Consider the following 27,828-nt stretch of genomic DNA (forward strand, 5'->3'; position numbering starts at 1 on the left):
AAAAGCATTCCTAAAGCTTAATTCACAAAATTACTTTCCTATTAAAGCCACGCAGGACTGTAGAAGCTTTGTCGCAGGCGGAGCCCCGAACAGAGACGGCCCTGTGCTGGGAACAAAGGCTCAATTCAGCCTCTCTCATCTGAGCTGTCCTTTTCCCTCCCCGCTTTCATCTGACCCTTGACCTCCAGCCCCCCGAAAAGGGGAACGCGCACCTACGACAGAGGGATGCTCTTTCAAGTCAATCTCGTTCCCGTCTTGGAGCCAGCGAAGCCGGAGAACTTGTGACCCTACATGCCACGGCCTCTCCGTTTGAATACCAAGGTCATGAGTTAAGAGATCCCACTTGGCCGTTGGCGGAGAGACTCCCCTCTCTGTGGGAGTCATGTCTTCCAGCTGTGACTGAACGCTTTTGGCCAAACAGCTGGAGTAACATGGTCAAGTCAAATAACATTTTCAGGCACATATGAAGAGGAATGAAGTTTGGCTGAAGCAGTAATGCTCTCATTGTTGTCCATCTTCTGCATGATGGTTCTGTACACATCTGTATTTTTAATTATCCATCCAGCCATCCATCTTTGAAACCGCTTATCCTGGTGAGGGTCGCAGGATTTTTAATAATAATTATTATTATTAAAGTAACACATTCACTTCTAAAACATACCTTTCTATACACAAGTGTCCTATTAAAGGTCTATGTGACTGTAGTGCTGTTTCCATGTTGACATTTGTCTTCCTAAGTATTCTGGAACAAACAGTCTAATAAAAAATCATTTCATTGCAGAAAGGGGGAACATAATATGTGACGATATCTGTTGCTATTTCTACAAAATGTACTTCTTCGGGTTTGAGAGACACGTCTCCCTGGAGATATTTTTACGTTTCCAGAAGAGCTTTTGAAACTCAATCAATAAAAAGACTTAGGTAGACCTGCATGAAAAGCTAGTGAAAATCCTAGTGTTCAGTGTTTACTACACTGATAACTACAAGGTAGCCAGACTTGTACAGACATTTGTTGTTCCTGCTTTGAAGGCACTGTCATCTTGTGTTGAGTGAGTTGTCCATTGTCTTCACTTTACATCCACATTTTGTATGACTTTAGACAACAATAAAAAAAATGACCACAATGTTGGAAACGCACATCTACTCACACACAAACAAAGCGATGTGTAATTAACTGTCTAACTCAACTCCACACTCTTCAAAAGACACGATGGGTGGTCGGACCCAAACATAAACAAAACCCATTCAGGTGCCTACAACAAATTAGAGACCATGTATCGGGAGTAACTTCTTAATAAAAACTGAAATACCAAAGTGAATGTTAAGGAGATGGGCCCCTCTAATTTCATGATGCTTTTGAACTATTTAAGCCTCTCTTTTTGTGTGTTTTGAAAGGCCATCACATACATTCAAAACCATAATCCCACCGATTTCTTCTCCCATTGGTTTGTGAACTTCACGTTAATTAATCTTTGAACAGCTCAACTCTTCTCAAAACATCAAGTCAGTTTGGTTGATCAGTCCAGTTCATCATTCTCCAGTCAATATCCGCAAACCAGATGGTCTCAGAACAATAATTCCCTTTGGTTTCTGTATTGTAAGACATAAAAAATGTATTTGGATGGCTGTGCAGATTTGCCAAATACAATACCAGACCATAGGAGCAGCAATGAGCATACTTTTGAGACAGAAAAGGCCAACTGTTTAATAAACTCATTAACTTATTTGAACAGAATCAAGTATATACTTTAGAGAGCATTTTATCAGGAGCTGAACTGTATACACATTAGTCTGGGCTTGACAATAGATTGCTTGTGTCTTAAAAAAGGGCATCCTAGTTCATGGGACAAAATTTCAACATGAAGCACCATTATATTTACTAATTTGCTTGTTTGCTTCCACAATCTGAACTGCTACTTTGAAGAAGAATTGGCCAGTTAACAAATAATTCATATTTCTTCAAGAAATTGCTCCACAAGATCTTCAGATGAGTAGGCAACTAGACTCCACATGAGCAGGACAGGCCTGAATTAGCCCTTCCTGTTTGTAATCGTGTTTTCTCATGTTCAGTCAATCAGACGCGTGCAGGTGTGGTGAGTGAGTGCAAAGGAAACCGACATGACGCCCACAGACATGGTCTCTGGATATTGCTGAAGCACTCCTCCAAACAGACATATCTACCCACGCCAGGGAGACTCCAGCAGTCATTGTTGCGAGGGATATCTGTCTTAATGTCACCAAAGTGGTTGACAGAACAAAAGATGGTTTCCTTGCCAGATTGTGCACCGGTGAGTCAGCATCTCCGGGCGGCGCTCTCGAACCTGTCCAAACATACTGATGGCCAATCAGAGAAGCCACGGAAAGTAAAGCCTTTATAACAACTGTCCACAGGGACCCTGGTTTGGCTTCACTACCTTCCATAAAAAATCTTATCTCCTGATTGTTGTCCTCACAGGTCACTTTATATCAATTGTGGTTTTGTAAGAACTAATTGAGAATGGCATTATATTAAATGTTTTCATACTGAACACAAGCAATATAAGATACGGAGAACAATACCCTGGTAATACCACTTCTAAACTAAAGTACATGCAGGGTCTAGTATATTGAAATAACGTTGTAAAATATGTTAATAGTCAATACGTTTGCCTCCTAGGATGATCCCTTTATTGCAAGGATATCCTTGAACTGCGAAAAATGTCTGTACTTGATTCGATTACAACAAATTAGTTTGTGGATTATTTTAATTCGAGTCAACTGACTAGTATTAAATCATGCATTAAAGAAACTGAATCCAATGGTTTCCATCATCTGACTATTTTGTATTTAATATTTCTACAATGGCAGTTAAGAGTCGAGAAAAAAGTAACAATTCCCTCAAACTGGAAAAAAACCATGATTTATATATTTAAAACTCATAAACGCTGCTCTTTAATAAGAACAGATTGATCTGGCTTCCTCCCAGTCGCTGTCTTGGCTGACTTTTAAAGACCTCACTTTGCTGGGACTCTCTAAGTCAGCAATGGTTTGTGTTTGTTGTCCTTCATTGACAGGAGGAACTAAAGAGAGCACCGGTGAGAGTTAGTATAACTACGGTACGGTACGATGCACGTGTGCTGGGGCAGCCGCACACTTATTCCCTTGTCTGGAGAGAGTCCTGCTCAGGAATGTAGGATGAGCTCCATGTGGTGAAGTCACTCCTGATCTCACCGCCGTTTATAATTTCATACGGATGGTTGCCTGGATGCTTCAGGCACGAGACGGGCTGGACTGAGACAGACAGACAAAGTATGCAGTAAAATGAAATAAGATGAACATATTCACTAATAAAATAAACACATGAGAACTGTAATGGTAGCCAGTATTAAAGTAATAACTTCCAAAACACAAATATAAGCTGCAGCAATAATCGTCCAGGGTAACATTTGAACTGCTACCCTTGCAGTTACTGGTTTCCTTCACACAGGTCTACTGGCCTTTAATCCATCCACTTCATCAGCCCAACTCCATACAAAGCTGCATCTCTACTAATATGAGGAAACCATCTCTGTGCCAAGATCAATCCAGATTTGTGTTTCTATACAAGCCAACGGAGATGAAGCCTGGCTGAATATGCATCATGTAGTACTAGAACACAATAGTACCACAGAACAGTCAAGCACAATCTGTTAAAGAAACAACGCTTTTCATCTGAATTATTACATCTGTGTGCAATACTGAAAAGTAGCACAATACACCCACACTGAAGAGGCGGACGATGTTGCCGTTAGCTGTGGTGAGTGAGAGGGGAACTTGTTCATTTGCCGCCTTAAAAATAATTTCCAGTCCTTTCAACCTTTCAATACCTTGTGTATATATACATATATATTACAGACGGGTGACAAATTAAAGGAAAAACCTGAATAAATGAGTGGAGGAACATAACGAATGCAGATGCCTCCAAACACGTGTACTGAATGATACAATTAAGCAATTAACATCCCATCATGCTCTATGGCTTGATGTATACAAATGCTGAGCAGGCCCAGCTGACCTCGATTTTGGATCCTGATGGCAAGAGGAAAGGATCTAAGCGCCTTTGAAAGAGGGGTCATTATTGGGGCACAAATGGCAGGAGCTTCAGTCACAAAGACTGGTCAACTGGCTGGTGTTTCAATAGGAACAGTGACTAAAGTTACATCTGCATTGAGATCTATGGGAAAGACATCAGTCAATAGAGTTGGACATTATGGTGGAGAGCGCACATTCGATGACCGTGATGTTCGTGCATTATTGCGATATGTAAGGACAAACAGAAGAGCAGCTCTTTCCCAGGTGACTGAGAATGTCAATGCAGGACGTGATCAGACTGGGTCAGCAAGAACAGTCCGTGGAGAACAACACAGAGAATTGTATTATAGTAGGGTTGCAGTGCGAGTTCAGTGGTGCAGAAACCATAGGCACTGGTCTACAGAGATGTGGAAAAAGTGACATGGTCAGAGGAGTCCTCCTTCACCATATTCTGGACAAGTGAGTGCATGTGTGGGACACCAAGAGAACAGGACAGGACTGACTGCTGGACCCCTACAGTGAGGGGGTCCGGAGGCTCTGTTATGCTGTGGGGGGCATTTTCCTGGCATGGTTTGGGTTCACTTGTCCCCTTAGAGTGAAGGGTCACTGAAAATCATGACAAAGTTATTCTGAGTGATCACCTTTATCCTATGGTGACACATTTCTCTCCTGATGGGAGTGTCTCTTCCAGGATGACAATGTCCCATCCACAGGGCACGAAGGTCACTGAATGGTGTGATGAGTATGAAAATTATGTGAATCATATGCTATGGCCTTCGCAGTCACCAGATCTCTACCCAATTGAACACCTATGGGAAATTGTGGACCGACATGTTAGACAGCGCTCTCCACCACCATCATCGAAACCCCAAATGAAGGAATATCTTTTGGAAGAATGGTGTTCATCCCTCCAGTAGAGTCCAGAGACTCGAAGAAACTGTGCCAAGAGCAGTGAAGCTGTTCTGGGGCTCGTGGTGCCCGAAACCTCACTGAGACACTTTATGTGGGTTTTTCCTTTAATTTGTTACCTGTCTGTACATACACATGGTCTGTCCCAATCTGCTGTTGAAAGGTAATGCATCCACTGAAGCGCTGTAGTTTCCGAGCGGTCTGTTTCATAACCACTGCCTTCTTGTCATGGGTTTGTCGTTCTTGAACAACTACAATTCTGCTTTACCGCCAACTATACCATTTACAGCGAGTGTTCAGAGCAAATCCAGCCATTGCAGCTTTAAATTAAGCTCTCACCAAAGACACAATCTGTACTGATGCATGAAAGTCCCAATGCATCCTTTCCTGAAGCCCGGAGGATCCATAGTCATAGTCATAGTCTGACACACTGCTTCTCAGTGAGTCTCCGGGGATTGAGCCGGGAGCTCCTGGCAGGAAAACGTACTTGGCTTCCCTCCACAGCGCCGAGTCTGTGTAGCGAAATACTCAATCCTTCTCCCTCTTTAAAGGATGATATTGAGGTAATGAAGCAAATTAGGTGTAAGTGCTCCCTTGGGAGTCATTGAAAACCGTGCTGTTCTTCCCTCAGCCATCTATTTGGGATTGTTTCGTTTCTCAGCCCCGTTGAGAAGAACATGGGGGGTTTCTGATGTTTCTGCTGAAAAGCGGTCATGGTGAGGGGTATGGTGATTGAGGGGTATTTTACATTTTGGGTTTGGACAGAAAGTGTTTGGCCCGAGGAAGTGAGGTGACTTTACACACTTCCAGGACGAACCACGTATTATATTCCTGACTTGCTGGTCTTGCAGTTTACTTGCAACAGTTGATTGTGCATCAATACGTCAGCAAAACTGGAATTGACAATGGAAACTGATTGACAGGTCAGGGAGGCGAGGGATTCCTCACCTGGCCGTTTACAGGGTCTACATTGTGGATAAAATATTGTACTAAATGGCGTATTAAATGATTACACAGCAAACTCCTGCTGTTGTTCTCCCATTCAGACTCAATCGTCTCAGTGGCGATCTGTACCCCTCCCAGAAAACACCCCCTCTATAGCAGATTCCTCATTATGTGCACAACTCTAACACAGCATTATAAACAAACATAAAATATAAGCAGATTATGTGAGAGGAGGTTGTTTGAAAGAAGGATTAAGGGGAAATACATTGAAAAGAAGGTAGAAGCTACTTACTATACTCTTGGTGGTCTGGGCTTATCATCTCCCCAATTAAAGGAGATTCCACAGGGGGTGCTACAGTCAGGGAGATGGGGAGGATGGGGGGGAGTGTGGTTGATTGAGAGGAAAAGGGATCAAATGTTACGTGAAATATGTGGAAATGGGGAAGGAGGTCAGGGGAAAGAGAGGTGGAAAGGTTTTATTACAAGGAGGACAGGAAGAAAAAAAGAGAGAAAGTAAATGACATTAGACAAACAGATCGGGGTTTAAAACGGTGCTCTCCCTCCCCCATTACCCACAATCCCCTTCAGTCACACTGCACTAGATGCTGGCCATTGTGAGATATTTTGCCTTCAGGTACTGTCCACATGGTTTACAGTCTCATTTCAAACGTAAGATCTCATAAACCACTTCCTGTTTGTAACACGGTGTGTAACAAAGTGGACTTTTCTGATTCTATTCTATAAAACTATGTGTATATATTGGAGTGAAACCGTTTTAATTCAGAACAAATAACTGGCCATGCATTTGATTATCATCATATCATACAGAATGCACTAAACAGGTGTCAGAATCAGCTCCAGCATCATAATAAGTGTCTGTTTTGTTACGGCTATTTCTGCCCCTGAAAAAGCCAAAATATCACACGATTAGAATTCCAAAAAGAAACAAATTTTCTGGTACATTTGCACAGATTATTTTGCTTTACCAATAAAAGGAACAGAACAGCGTAGTGATAACCAGCCTCTACAATAAACCCATTTGGCATGAAGTGCTACAGCCTCTGACATGCCTGAAAACACTATCTGTGGCCAACTGAAAATTTCGAATTATAGCGTCAAATCACCACCCTCATCTCTCAGCCTCGCTCCACCATTCACACAGATGCCGGGGTCTTTTGTTTGTGGAATAAACTAGTCCGAGGTTTGTTTGGGGCTGTGGGGGGGGTCCTATTTTTGTGTAGCGTTTTACTCTTGGCAGCGGTGGGCTCTCCCACTGACAGCCAGCTGGCTAAATGTGTCCCAGCCACGGCACGCGTTTGCCAAAATCATTGCACGATAACAATCTGTTCGGCAGAAAAACAAATAAGTGGACGCGTGATTGGTCTACCGCCAGAGGAACACAAACCACCGTGGTGTGACTAAAACAAGATATCTGTCTGGTTGAGAAGGAAACCTGTTGAGCTATTGCACTCCTATCTCACAAGCAAGAAGGATATCCTTCAGACAGGCCACACTTCCACTGACGAGGAGTGCTTTTGAAACTTCAGCTTTCAGGTGATAAAAAGTCAGCTACACACTAAAACACACACACACAGAACTTCCTGTTTTTCCCAATGGAATGGAAACCTTTAGCAGATATAGTTGTCTATAAGGGCACAGCACTATACAATACAAACACATCCAGGAGGTTGGGAAGACATATTTAAATGGTGCAGCCCAAATCACACATACTATACAATGAGAAATAGTAATGATGCGTCTGTTGCTGAGAAACAAAGGGTGACACAAACTGCTCTAGCTGGAATACAAAATCAGAAACGAACAATAATCGCTTCACTTACATGACAAAGACCTCCAAGAGAGATGTATACACCAGGTTCTCTCATAAGAATTGGAGAAACTGTACCTGAGATGCAGACATGTACCTGGTGAAATAATGGCCTTCAGCAGGCTGTGTTCTTAACAGTATTAATAATTCAATATTTAATTTATATTAGATTAGATATTCGTTTTTTTAAGGCTGAAATAAAGAGCGAAAGTCTATGTAGGGTTTAGCTGGAGATGCACTTTCTAGCATATGCAGTGTGTTTATCATACTCTATCTTTAGGTGAAATTCTACCTTTTGTAAGACTAAGAACTTGTACTTTTTGTCTTAACTGCTATAATATGACAGTTGAGCACTTTGTATTGAAATACTGTTGTTTTCCTGTGTAGATTCAACCCCAACTTCCTCCTTAAGTGGTTCTAAAGCAGCAGTTGTAGTAGTTGTAGTAGTGGCATCCTAATCGCACACTGCACAATCACGTTTGTAATTGTGGCAATTGTTCCATTTCAAAGGGAAACGCTACATAATTAGAAACAGGGTGTACAATCAGAGGAAATTGACTTTATACAACTCTTTTAAAAATAGAATAGATGTATATGACTGAAGTAAACAGTTAAATCATTTTGTTTTTGTTTTGTGTGGGTTTTTAAGATACACACAGAAAAAACACAAAAGAATGTAATGGCCAAGATGATCTGCAAGAGTAAGTGTGCTGTTACTTGTGAAATAAAATCAGAGTGCATTAAAACGCCTAGCCTGGGAAAGAAGCCATCAGTCACAGCGATTCTAATGCAACATGTTCCTGGTTTCCAGTGGACTCCCCTTGGCAAACAGGTCCTACCATTAACCCCTTGCTGTGCACACGTGTGGATCATCCTGGTGTTATTGTTGATGCTAATTGCTTCCATGTCTGTCTTGGATACATTATGCTTAGGACTGGAATTATGGAAATCCAGATTTTGATTCACTCAGTCAACGCAGGCCCTGTCATTCTGTACTGCAACACGAATCATGCCTGGTCACTAAATAAACAAAGCCCATGAATGGCAATTCACTTGTTAATTGTACAGATGTCAAAATACAGATGAATGTATTAAGTCTGCACTTTTGTGTGCTTCACGTAAATCCTTGAATTGTACAACTGTACTCCTGTTCCTTCTAGCAAATACACAAAATATATATTTTAACAGAAACACAAATCAATACACAACATACAAGTAAGTCTAATAGGAAAACATTGAGAATTACTTGCAATCCACAGTGGGGTGTGTTGTGTACTTGCAGAATGGATGTGTTATATTCTAACACAGCACTGTAAAGTAATTACACTAATCTCTCTGACTGACAATAATGAAAATAGACCAATTGAGCAACTGTAGCTTTACTAGTCCTAAGTATTTGTTGGGTAATAGTGCTGAGATGAAACCGAAACCATATCAGCAACAAGGACATTCATACTCTTATTATGTCTGTCGTTCTTCACGGGCACCCCCACCCAGGGGGACTTGCAGTTGTCACAAACAATGTGCATTTCTAGAAACCCAGTACAGTGTGATGAACAAGACACACGCACCCAAGGACACAAATGGAAATTGGGCTTCAAGGCGTTCAAGACAGAAAACAGGAGACCCTTCTACACACAGAGAGGCGTCACAATCTGAACAAACTCCCCAGCGATGTGGCTGAAGAGACAATTTGGGAACATTCAAAACAGACTGGATAGGATCCTTGATCACTTAGTTATTAATGGACACCAAACGAGCACGATGGGGCGAATGGGCTCCTCTCGATTGGACACTTTCTTATGTTACTGTAATACAACTTCAGTCCTCAGAGAACCATGAACTGAGAGCAAGCACAAAACACAGAGCTTGACTCTCGCGAGGGTTTGCCCAGGGGTGGGTCAGGTAAGGCCAGACAACAGAGTAATGGCTGCATCAGTGAGATGTTTTGGAAATACAGATATAATAAGGAGCAGCAGCAGGGACACGAGTGAAACTGTATCAAAGGTGAATCAATGCATGTACTTATTTATTAATTTGTTCATTAATGTGTGTGTTTTGTTAAAGAATAATCTGTATGAGCAACAGAAACGTCATCAATGTGAGTTAACACAGACACCCAGTGCTACACAGTGGGTTAGTCATCGGAAAAGGTTGTCCTTAGTCTTCTTCACAGTATGCCCAGCTGAGCTCTTTCCCAAACTGGACACACAACTATAACAATGCAATATCAACGACAAGAAAACATCCTGATGCAATTCATGTGTGTGGAGGAAGTGCGCTGGGGGGGGCGGATCAGCACTGCAACGGTCCCTGAAGACCGCGTGTAAACAGACTGACAGAGCGGCAGGAGCCCTGGACCGGGATCAAACCCTGATGCTTTTATTATATGTGTTCGGCGCTGTTTGATGAATACACTTGGGCCTATTCCTCATTCCTGCACACACGGGGTTGTAGTTGAAAGTATTCACACCCTCAATTTGAAAGGACGCGGCTAGTTTATTGTGAGACGGGATGTGATGGCACTACACAGAAGTCATCGGAGGGGCAGCCGAAGTGTACACACCCTGGTCTTCACTTCAGACCAAGTGTGATCTTAATTGTTTCCTCTAGGCTGAATTCAGCAAACTCTGAGAAGATATTGATCATTTAAGCAATATTTATTAAACCAAACCAGTCACTAATGAATAATGGTTTCAAATAAAGGTGATGTGAATACAAATACAAAATATATTTATACAGTTGCAAGATTACCTTAATTATTGCACACACCTGTTCAGACTGTACCTGTAACACCTCAGCTACTCATGGACATTTCAGTGCTCTTGGTCTTATTGAACTATGGGCTTCCTTCTGCCCCTGGTGACGTGTCTTTAACACTTTTAATTTGACAGTCACTTCAGACAGTGTAAGCCATTGACAGTGATCCGTACCATCAGATTGACAGACTGTCCATTAAAGCCCTCCGTTGCCCGGTAGAGCAGTGTTAAAGTTTATTGCTTAGGCAGGAAAACATGTATAGTTATTAAAACATTCTTCACAGCCACAGGTCTCGAATGAAACACTATAACCAAAACCGTAACAACAATGTTTAGTTAAGCTGCTGGAACTAAAAGTTGTACGTTTTATTTTTTTGAATGTGTCTCAAGGGACAGATAATCAGAATGATTTCGGACACACCCCGGCCCTTGTGCTGGAAAACATGAAGCAGTTGCAATCTGGTACAGAACAAAACTTGTGCTGTTACAACATCAGTTATATGAATATTAGAAACTTGCTGAAAACTGTAGATTTTAATAAAAGCACTCTCTAGATTTCAGTCACTATTCCCTTTAAACAAAGCCTGGTGCGCTTTGTTTTTCTACAAGGGAAAGCTCTCTGTTATTTTAGAAGTTTTAATATTGTATTGGGGCTCTGAGTAATTAGGCTGTTTATGTTAATGAAACACAAATCCTTGCTGGCATTACCGCGGTATTAAATCTTTCATAAATAAAGTCTGGGGAAAGAAAGCTCTCCGTGGAAATAGCTCCGTTGCTCGCCGAACCGACTGTAAAACAATACCCATGTCTAATATTTTAATTTTGTGAGTCAGAGAGAGTTGACACACAAATACCTAAATAGTTAGTCAGAAGCAGTGTTTTTCTTTTGGCATCATTTGTATCCAAAAAAGGCTGTAACTCTATCCTCTGCACTGCCAAGTTGTGTGTTATTTTCCCTATACCAGCCCTAAAGCTGGTATAATAATAATATTTGGAGACTGAAACTGAAACCTATCAAAAGCAGATTAATTCCACTCCATTCCTGATTTTACCAGAAGCCTCGTCTCACCAAAACCACAAACAATAGCTCAGAATAGGAGAACAAGCGGATATCCAGTCTTTTCACTTTCTGTGTGACAAAACAAGAGATGGATATTTAAAACAAAGTGTTGACAGTCATCTGGTGTTGTAGGCATTTCTCTCTTTGCAACAAATCCCTCAGGGAAAAACCCAGAACAGTTTGTTTTGCTCTTCAGGTATTACTATCTAGTAAAAAAGTCTAATCTTCGTGCTGTAGTTAATGGAGGCAAAAGACCCTGTTAGGAATCCAAACGCACGTCCTATAAGTGAGTCTTTACTTAAACAGAAGTCAATCTAAACATCTGGCATCTGTACAGATCTTTTTTAAACAGCAGCAATGTTACAGCTAATCTTAGGGAAACCATTTTAGACTTAATTTAGGGTTAGGCCTATTTATTTTGGCCGTATATCACTACTTTTCTCTTTTTTTCCTCCTATCCGCTGGGAGGGAAGTAGTCATGAAAGACAACATCTATGGGATTGGTTCAAATCGGGCGGCTAAACAGACTAACACTGCTTTGCCATACAGAAACAATAAGGGCTTAACAGGGGCAATGGGAAAATGAATGGCTGTTTATGTGCAAACACTAATATCCTCCCTACATGAATGCATATAGGTGGAGAGTTTTAATCCTTGATTTTCCTGAATATATGGAGATTACTGGAGAGATAAGGTGCGTTAGAATTGTATCCACCTCTGTTTTAAGAGACAGTCCTACATTTAAAGACTGATGTGCATTCAAAGAGGTTTATTATTGCTGCTTGCCGTTCAGGCCGCCATATTTTCATTACCCAATCAGGAAGAAGAACTTTGCTTAGATCAGCATCTTTGAGTTGTGTGTCAAACAAACTAAGTCATAGTGTTATCCCTTACGGCCTGGGCTCGTGTTGTCTGTGGCTCATATTGGGCTCTTTTTTGTGAGTGATTCTTGAGCAGGAATATGAAGAGCCCGGGCCGCAGTGCGTTGTGTGTCGTTGGAGTAACAGCACAAAAAGCGTCACACAGAAGAACTGCCAGCAGAGGGACAAGACCAAGATGTCATGGCACTGTTAAATAAGATGCCAACCTGCATCTGGCATGACAAGCCTGACTGAACGAGCATAAACCTTCACATAAGCATTCGCTCAACACTAATGAGCCTATGGTTCTTGAGTAGTTCTGATAGTAGCCCATTCACAGGAGTGTTTTTTTTCACCCTGTGGCATCACTGCAGTAAATGGCCTCTCTCCAAACAAACAAACAAACAGATCCCATAAGTGTACAAGCAGGCCGGCCCTCCAGCTGTGAACAACACTGCGTTCATGGAGAGCTTCACTGTAACCGTGTAGAAAACTCTGCCGTGTTCTTGAATGATAGTCACCGTCTCCTTGTGTGAACATTATTCTCACTGTATTCCCCAAAAACCCGCTGCCTCTCTTTCTTTTCCCATTTTCTAACCTGCGAGTGTCTCAGACATTTCGCACCCTTCCCTCCTGGCCATTTGGCCACCCGCCCCCTCCCTACACCTAATCTCTTCATTTGCTTCTCAAAACGTCAGTGAAGCCGGAGCTGCCAGCCCCCCCAGGGCAAAGGCAAAGAAGGAAAGTTTACGACAACAAAGGAGGCAACCAAAATAACTGCAGCTGTCGCCACATGTCCTTTCCTGGAGTATAATTATCTCGGCACACAAAACCCAGCTCAGCACTGACACACACACACGTCCTGGCAACTGCCCCAGTGAGAGAAGCCCCCAGTCTCTGTGTGGCCTGTTCACAGCCAGCCCCAGCCCTTACCCCATGGGCCACACTTTCTAAACCGTCTAATGACATCCTTTTATTGTTTACGATGCTTATACATCTGTTGTGCGAAGGTCTGCTGAAAAATATCATCTCAGTTTCAATGCTGATGCATGTGTGAGGAAACAAGGCTCATCTAAAGGCCTTCCCTTAAGGTATAGACTGTGGACGGGGTTTGAATTGCTATAATGTCATTCACAATAAAATAAAATATATATTCAATTGTCTAACTGAACAAAGAGTTTCCTCTCATCTCCACACTGTAGTTGTGTTCACAGTTTCTGAACAGAGACGCAGCGTCCGTATCAACAGCACTCTTAAAACACTCAATCAATAAGTATAGTTTTTAGTACAGTCCCACCTTCGCTTATCATTAATATTTTCCTGCTGGTTGGCTGAGTAGAACCCCCTCAGTTTCAAATTGTTTTCCCGTTTTCAACAGACTTTGAAAAGCTGTGTGTGAGAAAGGAAGAGGGAAGGATCTGTGAGTTTCCTCTTATCTCACCAGCATGGCCTGAAAGACTAAACACACGCTCCCCTGGGCACTGAAGCGTCTCTCCGATATCCTGGCTTGGTATAGATATATAGACAATGTTTATTTCACTACAGAAAGGTCCTGAAAATATACACAAAGCATTTCCCAACCAGAGCTCTCCTACTTACTCCTCATTAACTAAAATGCTACAGTGTGTAATTACAGTGGGGTATTTACTGCACAATTAATTAATTATTGACACTGTGAATCTGATGCATAGAAAGGAGCATATTTGACATTTCAGAGGGATCCGTCACTGCTCTGTGGCTCTTGTGAAATAGCAGTCATGTTTAAAGGAAATTATCATCCAGATTGAGACGTATTCCTTCAGGGGAAGCATAAATCGTTTTATTCATTTTTCTTAGTTCTTTTGTTTCAAGCACGGATGACATGTTTGGTTGAGCCCAGTAATAGTGTGTGCAAATAACCATCCAATAAATCAATGTAATTTGCACTAACATGAATCAACGTGAAGGGAATTCTAGCGCTAACGTTACCAGCTGGTATTAGCAAATAGCATAGCAAATATTGAACAAAGATTGTATTGGATTGTATTGGCTTTCCCCTTTTTTAGAGCATATATAATTCAGTGTGTTATGGTACTTTGTGTAAGACACTCCAAGGGGGAGAGTATTTAATGCAGATCCTTTAAATGCAAGAATATACAGCTCTGGAAAAAATGAAGAGACCACTTAACATTGATTTCTGAACTTGGAGTGGTCTCTTAATTTTTCCCAGAGCTGTAAATCACAAATCTGAACTAGGTTTGACTTTTTAAGCCTCAAGATGAATTTGCAAACAAATCCTCAGCATTACAGAACGGTAGAACGAACATCTGGTAGTGAACATGTCCTCCTTGAAGATATTACAGTCATATTTATTCATCTGGGTGACAACTCGGTTTTGCAGAAATCACAGAGGTCGAGTCAGTACCGGGTTTATTCTATAGAGGATTTCAAAGCAGTGGTTTCTCAAGCCCTCTGTCCTAATTTTAGCAGTGAGAGCTTTCCTCTCCTCTATCAGACGTCGTAAGGAAGAGTCACACTTAACCCTGCGTGGTCTTGCGGTCGCTACACCACGGCTCAGAGGCTCTGGAAAGTCAGTGCTGGGGTCCTGTGAATGAGAGACATCTCGGCAGAGGTTCAAGCTGGGAAAACTGTGTCACACCGGTCCTTCGAGCAGCAGACAGGAAAGAAAGTCACACAGAAAATTTGAAATTGACATTCTTTCCACAAAAAAAAAAAAAAAAAATATATATATATATATAAAGGTTAGTATTATATTTGTCAGGGTGACTGATACACTCGATGCATTACATAGTGATCATTAATTCAGTCATTGCGTGAGAGTATTTATGGTCTACAGTGGGTTCAGTACAGACCGAATACTTGCAGGTGGTAACCGAAATGGTTGCACTGCCACGCTAAATCCAGTTTTGGCTGGAAGTGAACAATCCATTTCATAACATTTTTGTTTGGGAAGATTGTTTTCTTCTCCTTTTTCGAATGTCTGACATCTGTTGCTTTGTAGTGTGCATGTCTGTCTTTGTGTTTGGTCGTCCTCCACTTTAGTTCGCAGAAGTGACGTAATGCGAAAGGAGTGTTTAAACACAGAGCTCCTTTTAACTGTGACAAGGTTCATGTTTGAGAACAATGATAGTGCTCCGCTAGAGTGTACATGTATGTTTTTAATTGCAACACTGTCTATACATAAGAAATGCAAAATTAAAAGTCTACTGAAAATTGCATTTATTGACTGCTCTTAATTCATAGTTATAATAATTGAAATTGGTAGCTACAGTTAAAGTGAGATCATGTTTTATTATCAGATTTTAAAATATTGAAGAAGGGGAAAAACACCAACTCAGAGGCGAGGAGCAGGGGAGGAAGGGATCGCAGAGTAAAGACAGCCCCTCTGAATGGGAGCCAACACACTTTGAATGGAGGCCAATCTCAAAAGGATGTCCATTAAACGAGTGTCAAACTCATCCTTCAAAATAGATGCTCGTTGTGTTCAGTGGGCGTGAAAATCTGCCGGGCAAATTCGCGGAGATGTCTGGGTCAGAGGCGGCGATGCCTGGTGTTTGAGAGTTCACATGCGCTCCACTCTTCCATGTCAGCATGAGGGTTGAGACAGCGAACCAAGGGACTGACAATTTCGGATTGCAAAAGTGGGAGAGTGAAGTAGGAAGTATGAAGCTAATCTACAGCTCTTAAACACAAATACAGTGCTAGGATGTGTCCTATTCTAAGACACTAAAACATCTTAACACAAGATTAAACACCTAATTGAAGCGGTTTTGTTTTGAGGGTTATGGCAAAACAGGAGATCCATCTAAATGTACTGATCCTCCTCAAAGGAATTGATCCTTCGCCAAATGACAAACAGGACTGTAACGAGGAGGGTAACGTAGGAACAATTAACAATGGTAAAAAGCATTAACACCAAAGACATACCGCCCCCAAACTCCAGCCGGGCAACAGCAGGGTTATTTCAGTTAAACAGTAACTTGACCCAAGCAGCTCAGGGATTAAAACGGACATGAGGGGCACCTGGCATTGGAAGTACATGACTCCCTTCCTCTCGTTTCCAAAGACAAGAGGGTAAAGGTCTTCTCGCACAAGTCGCTGGTCTAAACGCCAAACAACAGCGTCTCTCAAAATACCATTTCAGGAAACAAGTGTGTTGCTTCTCAACTACTGCCAACTGGAGAATGACACACAGACATTTTTCCTTCCTTGGCATGACACAATGAACGACACTGGCAGAATTCAGAGGAAGGCTTGGCATTGCTGTGCCTGAAACTCGCGGCTTGTTTTTTCACAATATGACAGACTGATCGACTGCAGATCTTATTATGGAATGGGATGATATTTAGGAGTAACATGGTCTGAGGAAACAAGGTCAATCACAGGAATGACAGAAATACACAAATAAATAAATAAAGCATACATACAATTATTGGAACCTGCTTGGATACTCGTTAATTCTAGAATGTACTAGATTCAAAGAAAAAACTCTGTCCAACTGTCCAAGAACACTTGATTGTATTTTGACACATCTTAAGAGTCCTGCAATGCTATATCACAACTAAAAGAAATAGAAATTGAAAGTTCCCCCCATTCCTTCAGTGTTCAAAAGGTAAAATGTGTACACAATCACCGCAGTGGGAACAGAAACACTTCTATATCGAGCACCTATTTGATGATTCCGAGTTTTTGTTGTAGAAGTGGGTCATTAGATAATCTCAGAGCTCTACAACTGGCCGGTGAATTATGTGTGGTGAAACACACTAGGTCAAGCATGAAAAAAGCAGAGATGTATAAACTCTTTGGGCCATTAAATAATTCCCCTGCAGTTCACACCAGCGCAGGGTCCTCACTACATACCAGCCCGTGGCCATGCGCTCATGAGCTGGAGTCACTGTTGTTTCTGACTTGTGTGTAAATTGTCTGTATGAGGATTCTGTACCAAGCCAAAAAGTGTAGAATAAAAATATGTATATGAATATATACTAGGGTCATTACTACACCTACTGTACAGTTCTGGGCTCCAAACTTCAAGAAAGATATCGCTGCTCTAGAGGCAGTTCAGAGGAGAGCAACCAGACTTATTCCAGGTCTGAAGGGAATGTCCTACTGAGAGACTGAGGAACTGAACCTTTTCACCCTGGAACAGAGGAGACTACGTGGGGACTTGATCCAAGTCTTCAAAATCATGAAAGGCATCAACCACATCAAACCAGAGGAGCAGGGACACACGCACCCGAGGACACAAATGGAAATTGGGCTTCAAGGCATTCAAGACAGAAAACAGGAGACACTTCTTCACACAGAGAGGCGTCACAATCTGAACAAACTCCCCAGCAATGTGGCTGAAGAGACAATTTGGGAACATTCAAAAACAGACTGGATAGGATCCTTGGATCACTTAGTTATTAATGGACACCAAACGAGCACGATGGGGCGAATGGCCTCTTCTCGATTGGACACTTTCACTCAAGTCACTCAAGAAACACTGGAAACTAGGTTCCAATGGCTCTACAGAGCACTCATGTCTTCGGTTTTTCTTTCTCTTTAACAATTGAGCTCCACAATACGATAGAGAAAACAAAAGCTACAGGATCTTAATACTAACAAGTATTTAAGTCAGTGTTTAACAGAGAAGGCCGACACAAACATTCAGAATGTCTGACTGTGGACAGTAGAAAAATTCTGTATTTGTAATCCTGAAAAATCCTACATGTGGGAGGTATAACTGAGTAAGCTTAATGCTGTTGACTGTGTTGTCCTGTGAACTACTATAGGTCACTCCAAGACTGCAAGGAGCTCCTATTTTCAAAAATAGAAGTGCTTATATATCTTTGGCAACCATTATTATTAATTTCACAGGGATCTGAAAAGCCAGTTGATCTCTGTAATGCAGTCCCACGCTGGGTGTGAAATAACAAGAAAAACTTGAAGCCAAGCCAACAAGGTTCATATACTTCAGTCCGGAAAAGAAACACATTAGAAGAAATGAGCAGCACAGGGCATCAAGTGATAATTGCACCCATTTCCTTTTTTGTCGTGTTTCAGTCCCAGTTCTGGCTCTCAGGACTGGTACCTCCCTGTTATTACGTTGTTTTTCAAAGAAAGGGACAGATATTCCAGCTTCTGAAAAGGCCTCTCAAAGCTGAAGAAGAACAGTTTCTTTTTAACAACAAGAAACATAAGAACATAAGAAAGTGTCCAATCGAGAGGAGGCCATTCACCCCATCGTGCTCATTTGGTGTCCATTAATAACTGTATGATCCAAGGATCCTATCCAGTCTGTTTTTGAATGTTCCCAAATTGTCTCTTCAGCCACATCGCTGGGGAGTTTGTTCAGACTGTGACGCCTCTCTGTGTGAAGAAGTGTCTCCTGTTTTCTGTCTTGAATAGAAGTTACAAAATCACCGCTTTCTTCAAAAAACATCTGATTATCTGAGCTCAAAGCAATGTTGGCAAGTCTTCATTACTTATCAAGCTCACTACACTGGAGTGATACACCTCGAATGGAAACCACACTCCCACGGCTAGCTATTCATCTGAGCCATTCTGAGTTTAATGAGCAGTGATACATAAATCACAACCTCATCACTTGCTTATTCCAAGTATATCTGCTCAGACGAACACAGAGATATATAAAATGCAGACGCTTATCCATATCAACATTTGTTTTGTCTTGTAAAAACTGAAATAGACCAGAGAGCTTTCAAATGGGCGTCTAGTTTCCAGTCAGTCCTATGTGCTCCTGAGGGTGCAATACCAGGGGACCTCTCTCATTTCTTGTGTGGTCAAAATCAGTTGGGCCCAATGCTCTATCATCACACATCTCAAGTGTGTAGCTGTGTCTCCTGTGAGACAGAGGAGAGGCGCAGGCTGTGAGAAGACCTCTTTCCTAGGCTACATGCTCCTAGGGCTGGCCCAAATATGCCTCACCCTCCCACAAAGAATTCCTTTCAGAAGAGTTTTCCTTTCTTCTATTCAAAATCTAATGTTTTTTCCACCCAACTTGGAGTAATCGTCAATTCGTCCAAGACTCTCTTCATCCTTCTGTAGGAGGGAGGAGAAGAAGCTCATTGCCCGAGCCATCATCGATCATGCCCACAGCCCAGCTATTAAACCGACGTCTGTGTGGGGGGTTCATAATATTTTATTTGGTCTTATTTGGAAGAATCCCTAAACAGAATGTGGAATACAAAAATGGAGCAAAACAATTGTCTTTCAAGGCCAAGTGTGATGAAAACATAACGCCACTCACTACAAAGTAGGCTAAAGCTTGGGCTGACTCTCTGCCTCACTGGCAGTCATTAAACCTGAACCCCATGTTTCCATCTGAAAGTCAGACTGGATCTGAACTGAAGCCGGCGGAGGGTGAAGGAGCTCAAATTGGGAACGTCTCCGGCATTTAGATCCACGTGACAGAACTCGATATATCCGCGTACAACATGGGGGAGAAAATACACTTTCATAAACTCCAGCCGCGGCACAAAGCAGACTGAGCCGACTCTCAGGTTACCACGGAACTATTTTGGATTTAAGGAGTCAGAGGCCTGTCACTCAAGCCCAGCCTTGAAGTCGCCCTCTGGTGTTCCTGGCAAAACAATTGTTCCGCCATGATGTAATGTGACTGACATCAGCTGACAGACACCAAAGCTGCAGATGTAGTTCTAGCCACACACACACGTGCACACACACACACACACACACACACACAAACGCGCACACACACACACACACACACTCAACGCATACACGCACACATACACACACACGCGCACGCACACATGTCAAAACTATTGCAAAGAGAGAATACACATATCTGAAGATATGAAGGTTCCCTATAGCCACTACAATCACAAGCAATTGCTCTACAAAACAAGCTTCTGGTTACTGTTGGGCTGCGATGCAACAGCACTCAGTTTCTTCAGGCTGAGAAGATCACTGTGACCAATTTAAAGCTGCAGAGTTGATGGATCAAAAGCCAATTTATGAACAAAATCAAGCGTTGGGACTCGAGCCCTTCTTGAATATTTGAACAGATCTCTTGGAACACAGCGGTTAGAAACCCTGCTTTGTTTATCGAACAGGAACGACACCATAGTTGGCTTTCTTGCATTCGTGTTTGCTCAGTGTTTAAGTCTGCCATCTATGAAGTAATACTGTTTAGTCTTTTTTTTACACATTCATTCACGTTATGAGGTTGGGAACCTTTGTACACAACTTACTGGGCCACAGCGGCTGAACAAACACTTGAAAAAAAGACAATTTGGCCGGTACGCAATGAACTGATTGAATTGACTGAAGAACAAACAGGAAGATAACATGATCAAACAGTGCAGCGCTAATGCTGAAAGGCAGAGCATGTGCCAAGTCTAATAATGATACTTTGCCTTTCACACAATCCGTAACAGTTCACTTTCCTGCTCAGACCCATCTAATGAGCACCTCTCTCAGTGTTACAATCATTAAACAATCATAAAACCACACATGCCTTATCTGTGGGAAGTAACAGCAGATTATATTTATTTCTATATTTAGGGCGCATACAGTAAAATGTTCTAGCCCTTGGCTAAAACACTATCCAAGAGAAGTCAAGGATACACCCCTGTCTTCTAGCACCAAGATGTAAAGATTATCCCTGGTAGAAATATCTGTCTGGGCCGTTTGAATCTGTCATTTCTCCTGCAGGTGTTCGTGGCGGAAAGATTCCACGAGGCGTATCGTTTTCTAAGTTACTCGTGTCTGTAAATTAAAAAGATAGAGGATTCGAGAGGAACATCTAGAAGTCTGATGTCTACTGTTAAGACTATTTACATATTTACATCTGGTCTACTTCGCACCCATCCGTTTCCATCTGAAAAAGGCAAGCAGGAGAGTTCACATGTGTGATACAAACCCTGGGACCCGACTACTGTGAGGAGACGTAACACGGCCTTGATCGAGGGTCAGGCATGGGAACGGACGCTCATGCGATTTTGTTTTCAGAAAAGCATTCGAGGGAACTGGAGTCAAGAAGTGTTAGTTAAGTATTTCAATAAACCACAAGAACTGCAGCTGTCAACACAGAGAAATCCCCAAACTGAGGGGGGTTGTGTTTCCACTGGCGAGCCTGGATTGGGTGTGTGTTCCTGTACTAAGAGCATCATATTTTGTATGTTTGTTTTTCAATAACACGAGAATCTACCACCAGAGAAGTGGGAAGTGCAATCATACATCTGTCAGACTCTTTCAGCTGTAGAAGTGTAAATTAAAACACTTTCCATGAACACAGTCCTGAGGATGGTCTTTTTTCTGATTTTCCAACTAAAATTCTCTGCTTTGCATCCTGAAAATATATTTTTAATTGTTCATTATTATTTATTGTAATTGAGTAGATTGGAATCTACGTTTAAGTCTCATTTCAAGTTTTCCTTTTTTCAGTCAACCTATATTAATCTGTTTTATTGCAATTGTTCCCCACTATAAAAATCCCTGGAAGAGATGCTTGGCTTCATAGCTCTAGGAAGAGACAGAATGAGAGTTAGAGCAGATATCGAGCAATTCCCTTACTTGTAGCCGTCAGCGGTGCGGTGGGGACGACCGGGGGCTCGGGGGTGCTGCCGTCTTCATCTCCACTGGGCTCTTCTGACAAAACAAAGCAAAGGAGAGAGAAGATTATGACATGCTAACAGGCTTGTGACTGGTACGAGATGAACAGATGATTGGGAGCAAGTTCAGTTCCACTAGGAAAGAGACAGCAACCGATTCTTTCTGCAGTCGAAATGCTTCTGTCTTTTGTTCTTGCTACCGATTACAGGAAAAAATGTTTTAAATAATTTCACAAGAACTATAAGACACCAAAACACAAAAGCGGGGTTCTACAACTCGGCTCCTGTGGGGCTGAAATCACCTCCTGGCTTTCATTGCAACCAGAGGTCTAAATTACTTAGTTAAACTTGTAATTTTTACCAATTAGAACAGTTTTGGGCTGTTGGCTCACATGACTCTTTTAATTAATGGTGGCTCTACCTACAATGGCATTTGCAGTCAGGTGTGGGGCTGTAAATTCATCAAGTTAATGAGCTAATTAAATAATGGAGCTGCACTGGAACAGAAGCCAGAAGTGCGGGAATGAAGTGAAGTAGCCTAGTAAAAGGAAGAGACGATCTTACAAAAGAAGGAAGTTATCCAAAGTGTATAAACTTATACCGGTCGTATTGAAAATGTATATTAACCCATTTTAATCTTTCTGCGAATTCAATGCAAGGCTCATCGGGGGTCACCCACCCTGGTCGTGGAGTTAATTCAGTTAATCGTATGTGACACCCTTCATCACCAAGAGAAGGACCACACAGAAGTTATTAAGAAAGTTAAGTCAAGTCAGTACTTGTTGACTTGCTGACAGGTCCTGGTTCTGACTGAAATCAACATAAACGGATTTACCCAAAGCCCAGGTCCTGGACACCCCGGCTACAGATCACGACTGAATTGAGGGATTGTGTCATTGTTCTGTTTAATGTAATCTTCGGAAATTAAAACATTCTTAGTCATTGAGGGGAGGGATGGGCATGAATATATTAATCCATATTCTGTATCTAAATGCTTACAGTACAGCAACACTCAGAAATGTCCATCAGTGTCTTTAAGGATCAGTCATCAATCACAACAGAACACAGTGTGATATTGAAACGTGCATCGGACCTCAGCTTGTTTTTGCATTCCCGAAACACACATACAAAATCCTAATTTGCAGTTGCAAAATTGTTTTTTCATCCTAGTTTAAAAAAGGGTTGAAAAAACACACACCTGCTTCCTGTGAAACAGCACAAATTATTTTTTTATTAATTATATAAACAGTATTTACTTACTCAGCTTTACAAGAGTAACATCATCGCTGTTAAAAAAATGTCATTAATGTCATTAATGTCATGCCATTTCATTTCACACTTTCTTCCTACAATATGTCATGATAAAACATGTAACCTCTGGTGAACTAAACCCCTTTGAGCACGAATTAAAACAAAATGGAATAGAGTGAAGGTGAACTGAAATATGCCAAATACTGAAAACGCTAAAACTGTAGCCCTGACCAATAAGAGGACGTGTCAGCCTGGTCCACACGCAGTCCTGAGGCCTGATAGGATATTCTACAATCCTATCTCCTGTAATACTGTGGTTGCTCCATACATTTGAATAGTGACAGCACTGAGAGGTATAAGACAATGTGGCAAGGGATCTTCACACTACCTCCAGAAGGCTGGTCTGCAGCAAAGTCCTCATCGTCCGACTCCGCCAGGTAGTGGACCCCCTTCTCAGCCTCCAGGTCTTCGGGCAGCGAAAGCTCACCCCACACCTTGGAACCATGAGCCACCTGAAAATGAACGAGCAGAGGTGTTATTACAGGACTGTCAAAAGGACATCTTCAACACTGGACCTGGAATTGAATCAACCTGAGATACTGAGGTTCTCAGACGTCCATTCACCAGAAAATATGCAGAATCTAAAATCTGAATGTAATAATCCTTTACTCTTCTATCTACTGCTGATTACAGTTAGTTATTTAAGAGATTTACTTTATTGTGTGTGTTTTATGTGTGTTCTGAGCCTGAAAGAACAGGACATAGAAGACTACATGGGGAGCTTTTCCAGATCTGCAGGGACACACGGACCCGGGGACACAAATGGAAATTGGGCTTTAAGGCATTCAAGACAGAAAACAGGAGACACTTCTTCACACGGAGAAGCGTCACAATCTGAACAAACTCCCCAGCGATGTGGCTGAAGAGACAATTTGGGGACATTCAAAAATATTATTATTATTATTATTATTATTATTATTATTATTATTATTATTATTATTATTATTTCTTGGCAGACGCCCTTATCCAGGGCGGACAGACTGGATAGGATCCTTGTATCGCTTAGTTATTAATGGACACCAAATGAGCACGATGGGGCGAATGGCCTCCTCTTGATTGACACTGTCTTATGTTCTTATGTTCTAAAGGTATCCCATACACCAATGAGAAGAATTCAATCTCTTTAACTGGAAGAGTTGAAGATGTTTTGGAAGACTAGATTCAGGTTTACAGAATACAGAAAGAATACGACAAAGGAAATACTGAAAATGTCTTCAAAACCATCAGGGTTACAGGACACAAATGAACATTACTTAAGGACCAATTTCATATCCTTGTTATGAAAGACTGAGATCCTTCAAGAACAAGCTCCTTAAGGTTCCTGGTCTTAAAATGAACAATATACACCGAATGACCACCTTCTGAACTTCTTAATGTGTTGACTATTTTCCACACTGACAGTGGTCATTCGTGTCCATTTGAACCTCGACTCTCACAGGCAACACACACAAGCTGACCGAGAGGACTACATCGAGATTAGTGACCCAAGGACCCGAGAATACCACAGAAAGATAGAGAGGACGTGCTTATGGGACTTTAACAAGGAGGCATTTCAAGATAGTCAGTCATATTGTGAAGAAGAATATGTGCCCTTCTGTCTAGAGGATATCACACCAAAAGAGAGAGACAGAGGGAGACGGAGAGGGAGAGGGAGAGATCATTGCATAATCGGTGCAGTGGCCGGCCCCAGTCAAAAGAATTTTGCCAGTCAGCGTTTTCCCTTTGAAAATGTCCCGGGATTATTATTACAGGCTGCTCAGTCAGGGGAGAAAGGATTTGGGGGAGAGATCAAGTCATTTAATAGCTGGAGTCATTTAAATGGGAAAATGTGCTCTGATGGGGTCGTGTGGAAATGGGAACTGGCGTGCTGTGCCGACTGGAAATGCCCAGCGTGGCACCCTGCCAGGGGGGTATGAAAACAGAGATGGGGGACAAAATAGGTTAACCATTGAGATGCTACATTACTGCTCCCCGTCCCGTGAGGCCCTCCATTTGTGAAGCAGAAACAGAGAGTCAGTGAATTAGGTTTGTTTTAAATCATGTTAATTGAGATCTATTCAGGAGATCGAACGTTTGGATTAACCATGATGAGATGTTAGTAAGATTTGGAAAAATACTGTAGATCTTCTTTCCCGTGACTTCCACAAATGCTAACATTTAAAATCTCGGCAAATGATGCTTATTCAGGCAAGACTGAATCTAGGAAGGAGTCCGGTCTTTGAGTCATGGCACTGACGGTTGGACTCTGGTGTCAGACATATTGTTAATACACCGTGTTTGTTTTAAAGACTTCGGTTAGCATTACTCAAACACAATCTTGTCTAAGATGACAGTGGGGCAGCCCGAGATTAATCCTATTTGTGAGGTCTGTGATCCTAACACAGTTTCTTTGGTCTGTGTGATCTAAGTGGGCAATATCATTTTGCACTCATGGACTTCTGTTGAAATTGGGCAGATTAGGTTTATTAGAGTGATACTCTGCAATGATCTTCCTCTTGGGGAATCGATATCCTCAGCTATGTTAAACTAAATCAAACTTTCATGGTGATTGATTTCACAGAGACTTTTTCAGACCAGAAACTCGGATGCTTCTCTACACTTCTCCCAGCTTTCCCAGCTGTTGTTTACTCTTTCTCCCAAATCCTTGCAGCTCCTGCCGCGCCTCCGTGGACAATCGATGAGCAGGAACAATGTTGACGGAGAGGGGAAGGCGCTGAAAGACAGGAATGGAGCATGCTGAAGAGAGCAAAGCCCCTACAAAACAAGGGAGGGAAACTGGATGCCCTTGGTCCACATTCACTGCCCTGGCTAGAAACAACAGACAGATGTGTGCTCCAGAGCAGACTGCAGCCTTTAATGTCTCCATGCATTCACAACTCCCCCCTCCCTCCCTGGCTCCGAAATTAAACTAAGCTCCCACTAGCTGTCCGAGCTCAGCGTGAGAAAAAGATCTGGGCTCTTGCGGATATCGCCCACAGAAACCCCAGCAGCCCCTGGCTGTGCAGCTGTGAGTCGGGCTGTGAGAAAGTCGGACGTCCACAGCTGACTTATCAACCCGTCCGTCCACAGAGAGAGGAGCCAGGGCCTTCGCGGCTCAAGGGCACCGTTGCGTAGCTGGCACTGCTTCTGAGCAAAGCATTCACACAAAGCACACAAGCCTTTTACACACGATCCAGAAGTACTCGACACTCAGACCTCCGAGATCAGGATGTCTCGGGTTTGTGGCAATTTTCTGCTTTGGGATTTGTTTCTATAAAATGATGACATCATCACTATCAGCCTATATCAAGCCACATTCAATCTTTAGTTTCTCTTTTCAATGCCATGTCTACAAAGATTATTTCATCTTCCTATCTTTTATGTGATCTTCTTTCATAACTTAACATGATGTATAATGAACAAACTAAAATAATGACTCAATTTTAAGATCTATAAGAACTCAGACATAACTTTCATTAAGGACAATTATTGTGGACAGTTTTTTCCCCAGTTTTTTGTTTGTCTTTTGTTTTGAGCGTCCATGAACTTAGTATAAATGAGAAAACACTTATTGGCTTTGCACTAGCACAATTACGGATCACAGACATTGTGTGGTTACTTTGCACCGTAACCTAAGCCCCCGGCTGAGATCTCCGCACCGGGTCCAACCCACTACAGTGCCACCATATATATAGGTTACTGGGTTTTGAATTTTTCTAAGGTAATTGCTAATAACAGCATCGCTCCAGGTCATTTCAGAGTCCTGTATGAGACGTTTCTGCTTGTCAAAGGCAGATCTGTTATTTGAACACGGTGCCAAGAAGCCCTCGTTCTGTCAGCGGTGCTCTCTGTTCTACTTATCTGATCAGATCCTGGAGTGAAAGTATCGGCACACATTGATAATCCATTCAGCATGATCTGCCATTCGCAAATTACAAGCAGGAATAATTATTCCCCATTTTATCTGTTCAGATCCACTGAAGCTGTACCTTAATCTCCTGGCGTTCGTTTTGACCGGGGAACAGTACGGTTCAAGAAATCCAGCGCGGCTCGATTGCACAGGTATCAACACAATGATTGTGTCTTCTTCTCCTCTCTACTCCATAGGTTACTAATATCTTTCCTCAAACTAAAACACTGTGTGTGCTTTCAGAGTACACTTCAAACACAACTAAACAAACTGAACTCAGAGGAGTCAGGGCAGTGCAGTGTGTCCTCCTTTTTACTAGGAAAGCTGTATAACTAGGGAGGGTGTGTCAAGACTAACCTTTAAAATGTCTTGGCTTCCAAGCTGTTGGCATGTAGTGCATGTTCAGTCTGTGGTTTCCATTTGCTTTTGCTGAAGCAACTTGAACAGTTAATTCAGAGTTAACGAGTAGACACCAAACTACACAACAAACTGAGCCAGATGGAGAAAACAAACAGAATCGCCCCAAAAGGAAACACGTCTGCGCTCTAGAGGGGTGTGTAACTGGGAAAGGGTCCTGCAGAAGGTGAAACGGTCTGGTACAGAGGTCTGCGGTCCACAGAAAGGTTATATCAG

The 27,828-nt window shown here is 42.1% G+C and overlaps 1 protein-coding gene across 11 annotated transcripts in view; it reads right to left on the minus strand.

The window, feature by feature from the left end:
* hspg2 (heparan sulfate proteoglycan 2) overlaps positions 1–27,828 on the minus strand; it is a 156,965-nt gene that overhangs the window by 95,720 nt on the left and 33,417 nt on the right. For 9 of the 11 annotated variants that reach the window (XM_066691142.1, XM_066691146.1, XM_066691148.1 and 6 more), the window contains exons 2-4: positions 23,635–23,758; positions 21,958–22,032; positions 6,197–6,256 (exon numbers count right to left, since the gene is read on the minus strand). In XM_066691142.1, coding sequence (XP_066547239.1) covers positions 6,197–6,256; positions 21,958–22,032; positions 23,635–23,758 — 259 coding nt within the window. The remainder of the gene's footprint in view (positions 1–6,196; positions 6,257–21,957; positions 22,033–23,634; positions 23,759–27,828) is intronic. The other 2 variants (XM_066691145.1, XM_066691144.1) reach the window with 2 other exon arrangements.

This window comes from Amia ocellicauda, chromosome 18 (assembly GCF_036373705.1).
Source record: "Amia ocellicauda isolate fAmiCal2 chromosome 18, fAmiCal2.hap1, whole genome shotgun sequence".
Taxonomy (NCBI): Eukaryota; Metazoa; Chordata; class Actinopteri; order Amiiformes; family Amiidae; genus Amia; species Amia ocellicauda.